The following is an 8,374-nucleotide window of genomic DNA, read 5'->3' on the forward strand; positions in this document are numbered from 1 at the left end:
GTATATATAGAGATGGCTTGGTCATGGAAGAAGGCATTATGTAGAGAACGAGGAGGCGGTGGTGCCACATATCAAGGAGGCAGTGGTGCCATGGATCAATGAGATGGCACAATCCAGATCCTTGCTGACCGGTGAGTATCCCTAGGCATTGAATGACATAATGGTCATGATCCTAAAAAACTGTATTGACCAGAATCAGAAAAATAATGACAAGTTAAAAAAAACTTGTCAACTTTTGTCAAACAAACAAACTATAAAAAGCTTTATTACTTCCATCATGCACCAGAAAATGGGCACAAATAAGAGACTTTTCACTCTTCACAAAGCCAGAACCAGTCCAAGCCCCCTCCTCTATGCCTCCATGATCTCTGTCTACGTATGTTCCTTCCATCATGTGGTTTTTAATCTACATATTTTGTACATGTCAAAAACATTTTTCAAATAAAATTTAATTATTTTCTAATACACTAGAAGAATGCCCGTGCGTTGCAACGGGATATAATAAATCTTCCAATACGTTGGCTTGTGATTTACCTGTATATAATAATGTGATTGTGTAAATAAATGATCATCCCATGAATTACCTTATATTTTGATCCGATGTTTGGCAAATAATTAAAGTAGAACTGGTTCAAAAGGTTTATACCGTTAAAATGTTTGTGACATTTGTACAAAATGTTTATACCGTTAAAATGTTTTCCTCGTGACATTTTTCATGTTCTACTTGGTTGAAGGAATGGAAAACGAAGCGTCCACTTAAGGCCGAATTACTGGATAAAACATTGTTTACATTTCATGAAATGGCGTGAGGGGCTCAACGATAATGTATATTTTATTTTTTATTTTTGGAAAAATATCTAGGATAAATTCAAAGAAAATTCAAAAATGGTAGATAGTTTAAAATTTTGTTAGTATTTTTCGAAAATGATATCAATTTCTAAAAACCAATTTTTTCAAAGAAAATACTCCCTCCGTCCCGAAAAACATGTCGCGGCGGCATTTTTGCAAAAAAAAACCTCTCGTTTTTCCCGACCAAACCCGCGCTCCTCATCCTCCTCCTCCAACAGAAGCAGCAGCTGCGCTAGTCTCCGTCGCCACTGCTTCGCTGCTCCCGCCGCCGAAGCTCCCCTTCTCCCCCGCTCTCCCGCCGCCGCTGCTCCCCTGCTCCCCCGCTCTCCCGCCACAGCTGCCTCCTGCTCCGCCGCCGCAGCTACCGCTCGCCTGCCTCCCCAAGCTCCCCCTTTCTCAAAAAAATCCTTGATTTGGATCCCATGTTAGTCCAACCCACAGCTACCGCCGCGCTCTGCTTCAGCTGCGTCGGAACTGCCGTCGGAGAGCCCGCAGGCGCCGGATACGGGCCACCAACAACAACCTAAAGGCCGACGAGCAGCCGGGTGTCGTCCTCGCCGTCGACGACGACGGTGCCGCCGACGTCGCGAAGCGAGGGCGAGATCCTCTAGTCGGCCAACATCAAGAGCTTGCGGGCCTCCTCGCTGCCCCTGCCTCGTCGCGGGCTCGGCACACCGCAGCTCTTCTTGGCCATTTCTCCCTGGCTTGATTGGTTGCGGCGCGGGAGAAGGCTGAGGCCGCGCTCGCCGAGGGGGGCGCCGTGCGGGCGGAGGCCCGTTTCACTGAGGTCCGTGCGTGCTTGCTCTGGTTCCTCTCTCCCCAAAACGCCATGGACAAAACTGCAGCTCTCTGCTTGCTATTCTGATTTAAAAATGACTATGACTTGTTTGTGCTGCAGAGCATCGCCATGGACTGAATCATTCTTTTCAGCCGGCGGCCAATCTTTACATCTTGTACTGACAGAGAATGTGTTGTAAAGGTGGGCTGCATCTGGCCTACGGAGGCAGGTCTGCTCCCCCTTGCTGAATTTGCCTGGAGAACTAGCTAGCCTCTCAGTTCTGACAGTGTAAATGGATTTACTCTGATGAGTGATGGTTTGGTCGCAATTGTGCAGGTGTAAGGCGAGAATAGCGATTGGGGATACTACTGGCACCCTCGCAGACGCCGAGGAAGCGATAAGGATAGCTCCCAAATTTCCTCAGGTAAATGAACTCCATGTCTTGTTCATAATATTAAATCCTTAGCTAGCTGTGGCGTATTGTTGCGAATTGGATAGTTTAGTGTGGCCAATTTCTGTCACAAACCTGTGCAAATAAGCTTTGCGTTAACTGAAGAAAGCCAGGATGGGTACCTAGTGCAGTGAAGTGAACTGAAAAAAACCATTCAGTATGCTTGATCATGAGTGATGAGTCCATGACTGGTTAGGGGTTCAAGGTTGCAGCTCGTTGTAGAGACAGACATAAACTGATCTCTGTAGAGACAGACACCAGTTGTTGTTAGATTTTCAAGATGGATTACATCATCAGTTGTAGAGACAAACATCAACTTCTAGACCTGTAGAGACAGACATTACAGCTCGTATATGCCACACTAAACTTCTAGATATATGCTTGACCAAAAGGACTTACCAGTATATGCCACACTAAACTCCAACAGTATACTCCATGTGTACAGTGTACTACAGGTTTAGCATACAAAAACAAAATTGCATTCCAATAGACTTCAGTGGGTTTCTTTCTACCTAGCTTAATTAACCTTTCAGTTACTCCTCTTCACTATACCCACCAGGTAATTAATCAGTAGACTACAGTTGCTGAGAAATTAAACTACCCAAGGCTGTATATGTTTAGATCATGAAGGAGAGATGTATAAGGCTGTACTTATATACTGATAGCTAATTAAGAAGCTGGAAAATATATACTGATAGCTAATTAGCCAGGACCTTGAGATGGATTAATCCAGTGCTACTCTTCTCATTATCTAATCTATCCATGCTATGGTTGCATATTTATTTACTGTACCAAAGATGGTTTTTCTTATTTTAGCTGATCCATCCCATGTGATATGCTAGATTTTAGCATCTGTATTGATGAACCTTTGATGAAACTAAAGAAAAACTAGAAGTGTCCTTGATAGCATGAAATGGACCTCTTAACTAAATAGAAGCGATTTCTTGTCATCCACTGTCCTTTTATTTGTTCCATGCTGATAGCTTTGCTGATTTAACATTAATTAACAAACCAAATTCAGTACTGCTCCAGCTTACTCAAAACTTTAGAACATGTTCAGTCTTCAGTTAACTCCATACAACGAACTCTTGCTTTTTTACTAAAGCTAGTTTGCAATTGCAGTAGAAGATAATCTCATACCATATCATCTACTGATTATATGGGATTAGCAAAGGCCTTGCTTGCCTCATTAGTTGTTGTAGTTGTCAAGCAAAAATTTCAGTCCACTAACCCAAATTAATTCAAATAACTAAAATTAATCCAAATCAATTCAAATAATTCAAATAAATCCAAATAACCCAAATTAATTCAAATAACCCAGATAATTCAATTAATCCAAATAACCCAGATAATTCCAATAAATTCCAACAAGGAGTTGATATACAAGGATTAGACAAGGCATACACAAGGACATGACATAAGGGCCTCTTTGTCCCCTCTTGACACAAGATTACACAAGACATACACAAGGAGCACCTGACTACATGACATAAGGGTCTCTTTGTCCCCTCTTGACTACATTCTTTTCCTTTCTCTGGCCACTTCTTCCCTTCCCTTCCCTTCATTTTTCTTTCTTTTCCCTTCTCTAGCTAATTCTTTCCTTTCATTTTCTTTTCCTATTGCAATTTCCATTTCTTTCATAATGGCCCTAGTATCAACAACTACCCGACTGTCGCAATATACACCAGTTATTTCCATTCCAGCATTCTGAACGCGATCCTTGTGCAAGTGGGGCAAATTATATTGATTTCCTCCTTTGTCTTTCATAACTTCAAACATAACTGCTTCTAATGTGATAAAGCTTCTGTGCAACTTGTCGGGATCGTAGTTCTCGAATTCCTCTTCCACACCCTGTACCAGTTCCTGGATGTTTGTAGGTGACCTGCAGTCAGTTAGAGACTGGAGAGAGTTATGGAAGCAGAGGTCCAAACAATTTAACTCAGGGCTATTTGGGGGCTGTTGTAGCAACCGGATGTCAAGATCAGTTTGTTCCATAGCTTCTCGAAAAGCTACATCATTGGGAAGGACATGAGGCTTTGCGTTATCCTGTTGGATGAATATTGTTGCTCCCTCATCATCGTCAGGCCACTTATCCTGAATTGCCGGGATAACCTTATTGATTAGATAATCTCTGCACACAGGCCTGGTTACTTTCATTGATGTCAACACTTTTGTTCCCTTTGTTCTGTTCTGACTTGTCCGCTTCGCCTCAGTCTCTTCGACAAATGCCCAAATGCCGATCTTCCCATCGAATTTTAGCCCCCCCTCATTGTTATATCGAGGCTTGGCAACAGCTGTTAGGAACATCACCTTCGCAATGCTGTGAGTGTTTGACATGGTGCGCTTCGGTTCAGGTTCTCCTGGAAGTACATAGTAACTATTCTTCACTCTCGTCATGTCAAACCACTTCTCATCGATGTGAACCATATTCGTCATTGGTTTTAACATAGCCCGAGAAGTTGAGATCGAATTGTCATCGACCATGGACATACAAAATTTCAATCTCGCAAGCTTGTTCTCTAGCTTGAGGTGAGGCTTCACGGTGCTTGTGATGCGGTTGAGCTCATTCAACTGGAACCTCTTATGCAGGGTCGATCGGGCCACACCTAGAGACCGTGCCAGAGATCGAATTGTTCTTCTTTTATTCAGTGGGATTGTTGAGGTCCTCTCTAGATCTAGCTCCTTTCTCTTTAGGCCGAATCTTCCTGGCTTCTTGCTTGAGACATCTACTTCTTTGCTATCGGCAATTTTCTTTTTAGCCTCTTCCCAGATTCTTTCAACAGATCGTACACTTATGTCCAACAGGTTTGAGACTAGCAGCTTGTCGTCTGGTTGAACAGACCCATCTCTGAGCTCAATTACCAGCAAGGCAAAGTAAACACCATGCCTCTCCTTATCTGACAATTCTCTTCTCTTCTCTTGAAGTATCCAATTCATAACTTCATCCTCTTCCTCTTGAGCTTCATCCTCTTTCGCTTCATCTTCTTGAGGCATCCAATTCATATCTTCATCGTCTTCCTCTTGAGGCATCAAGTTCAAATCCATAACTACATTCTCTGCCACTTGAGGTTCCTCCTCTTGAGGCATCAAATTCAAATTAATACCTTCGTCGTCTTCCTCTTGAGGCATCATGTTCAAATCCATACTCCTACTAGCAATGACAAAAGATGAGTACATCATGGTACCATAACAAGGATATACACAAAAAAATGAGTAGAATGACAGGAGCCTTGCAACCATTACAAAAAAAGGCTTCACATTCTCTGAACTGTGATGTGCTCTGCTAAAGTGCTAATGCCACTAAATCATCTTGTTCTGCCTGGCTTAACAAGATCCACATTCTCATTTAAAAAAGAAAGGCTTCACAATTTCACAGCTACTCCTAATACATTCTTCTGATGCCAATCAATGCACAATGCACAGAAAAATCCTCATGATATTCCTCCCACAAGGTAGAGTGGGAAGGGAATAATAACTAGAGAGTGATAGCAGCCAGTCTTTTGTGACTGGAATATATTCATAACAGAATAAATTCAAGTGGCCCATGTTTTTTCCCTTCATTCACCACCAATTTTACTCTACTTACAGTAGTTCCTCTAGTAACAATTCTAGAGACAGTGTTTGTTGAGATCATAATTGCTCTGCATCTACTGATTTTTTCTGTGCCATGTCAAGCATAGATAGGTTTAATTAATTTGCTTGGATTATCAAAATTACTGTCAGTACTACTGTATGCTTTGACACTGTCGAAACGGATTTAGTGTGAATATGTGTCTAATGTAATGATTTTCTCCCAACAAGCTTCAGACCACGTTTTGTACACACCTACTGTTAACTGTTTTATTCAGTGTTTCTCTGAAGAAATCTGAACATTATTTTCATTTAACTTGTACTTGCAGCACAAGCATGGCCATCCACCAACATGCAAAACAAGTTCAAGACCGAAAATATGTGTTTCTTGCTGTTTACTCAACTGAACCAGATTTGGGTTTCAAGTTCCAAGGTTTCTGCTAACCACATGTTCTCGTTTAGATTCGTAATCAAAATGGGATATGTTGTCGTTGGTTGCCATGTACTCTGTGCAGCAATCAACATGTGTTTTGTTGGAGTTTGTAAGAGGGAAAGACAAATACATTTAGACTGATTGACTTCTTGATGCCTGCAGTTTGTGACATATTTCTGCTGTTGATTGACTACTCTAAAGTCTGAACTTCATGGAGACCGTTTCGACAAATGAGGACACCGGCAAGGGGGCGATGTGGGAGCTGGAAAAGAGCCTTGATCAGCCCATGGACACAGAGGCCGGGAGACTGAGGAATATGTACAGAGAAAAGGTGATTTCTATCATCATCCAAGTATTTGTCAGTTTCTGTATCTGAATCTTAGCTAATAGGATACAGAATTAATGTCCTGTGTTAAGAACATGGCTTTAGCATTGATGATCACAATTTTGTGTTTCATAGCACATTCTTTTCAGCAGTACATTATCCCTGGTAATTGTCTTTATGCAAGGATTTTGAGATGTTGCCTAAGATGCAGAGTCATTTGGTGTCTTTACTTTGAACTTCTGAAGAAAAATGAACAACCACAGTATAATAAGTAATTTTGCTTTTGCCCTGTTTTCTCCTCTTGTATGTGCAGACCTACCCAACAGTTTTGATGCTACAACTAGCTTTCCAATGCCTTGGTGTGGTGTTTGGAGAGGCACATCACCTCTTTATGTTTTCTACAACATCTTTCCTGAGAAGATAGAAGACACAGAGCAAATTATTTCTAGCTTGCTCCCTCCACCCCCCTGATATCTACTGATTTTTATTCAATTAACACTAATCATATTCAGTTAACAGGAGCAGAGCAGTTCTTCCTGACGAACAGGAGCAGAGCAGCAACTCCCGTACACTGATCATATTCAGCACAGGGAGCAGAGGAGCAACTCCTTACGGCACCTTCTTCCTCTTGACGAGAAGGAGCTCTGGCGGTAGCACGGGCAGATGAGCAGCAGCAGCACCGGCGGTAGGGGAGAAGCAGCCGCACGGGCTCGCGCGGAAGATTGAGGAGGGCGCGCGGGCAGGGGAGAAGGAGGACGCGCGCGAGCTCCTGGTCCACCGGATCGTGGAGGCAATTTCCGGCGACGCCCGTAGGGGATCGCGGCCGGGATGAATTGCGGCGGCGCACGCACGGGAGCTCGAGGAGGATACACTGGAGCTTGAGGAGGATGCGCTGGAGCTTGAGGAGGATGCGCGGGAGCCCGAGGTGGACGCCCGCGAGCTCGAGGAGGACGTGGCCAGAGGTCTCGACGATGCCCGCAGGTAATCGAGGCGGGAGGGGATCGCGGCGACGCAGGTCTGAGCGGGGGAGGCGGCGGAGCAGGTACTTGGCGACGGCGGCGACGGAGCATGTAGGTGGCGACGGCGGCGGAGCACTTCCTGATGGGCGGCGAGTCACGCAGCTGGGCGGCGCCGGCCCCTATCGACGGCGGAGGAAGAATACAGGGGGCGGAGGGGCTTGTTTCAGACGATTTTAAAACTACAAGGGCTTTTTTGCAAAATCAACAATGAACTGCGCCTGCGACATGTTTTTTGGGACGGAGGGAGTACACAATTTCCAAATAATGTTCTCTTTTCAGAATTTCCAAAAAGATTTGCAAAACCCCATTTACCAAAAAAAACTCACACTTCTGAATGTCATTTGTGTTATGCAAAAATGTTTGGATTTCAAAATTATTCATAATTCCCAAATGTTCTTAGTTTAAACAATTTTCGTGTTCTCACAAAAAACTGTCATGTTTTTTATATTAAAATCGACTGGAAAAAAGAAAGAAATGCTATGGCGTGAACAACACTACTCGCAATAGTAGAGCGGTTTGCTGTAGTTGCTCACTGGTGCCTTGTGCAAAACTCCAGTGTTTTGATGTAGCAAGCCACTTGTAAGCGCCCCCGAAACATCGGCAATTAAATTTAATTTACATTGAACGGGAATTAGCACAAACAATTAGGCAGGTCCAGGATCTCAAACGGGGGCCTGCATCCTGAACATGGCCGACAGGACGCGTCCATGGCCAGCTGCCTAGTCAGCGAGGGCAGGCGTCCCCTAGACTCTATACGCGTGCTATTCGGCGGTCTGTTAGTTTAAAATGTCGGCACCAATCAGAAACATTTATGGCCTATAAAAAATATTCATGTGTTTCATAAAAAATCTTAGATATTTTCAAAAAAAGTATTTATACAATGTAAAAATATATTTGTATAATACTTCAAAAATATTTCGTACCCTTCAAAAAAAATTCATGCATTTAA

The 8,374-nt window shown here is 43.3% G+C and overlaps 1 protein-coding gene and 1 pseudogene across 1 annotated transcript; one reads left to right on the forward strand and one right to left on the reverse strand.

Moving 5' to 3' along the window:
• Positions 1-985: 985 nt before the first annotated feature.
• LOC147958415 (uncharacterized) lies at positions 986-1,558 on the forward strand (annotated as a pseudogene).
• A 2,035-nt stretch (positions 1,559-3,593) lies between these two features.
• Positions 3,594-5,222, reverse strand: LOC147958416 (uncharacterized). Its single transcript, XM_087532120.1, has one exon. It carries the CDS (start codon positions 5,220-5,222, stop codon positions 3,594-3,596), a length of 1,629 nt encoding a protein of 542 aa, XP_087388246.1.
• Positions 5,223-8,374: the final 3,152 nt, after the last annotated feature.

The sequence above is a fragment of the Triticum urartu genome, chromosome 7A, assembly GCF_056163025.1.
Source record: "Triticum urartu cultivar PI428250 chromosome 7A, HENAU_Tu73, whole genome shotgun sequence".
Taxonomy (NCBI): Eukaryota; Viridiplantae; Streptophyta; class Magnoliopsida; order Poales; family Poaceae; genus Triticum; species Triticum urartu.

Coding starts and splice junctions, on each gene's coding strand:
- LOC147958416 (XM_087532120.1), bottom strand. CDS start 5,222: ATGGATTTGAACATGATGCCTCAAGAGGAAGACGACGAAGGTATTAAT.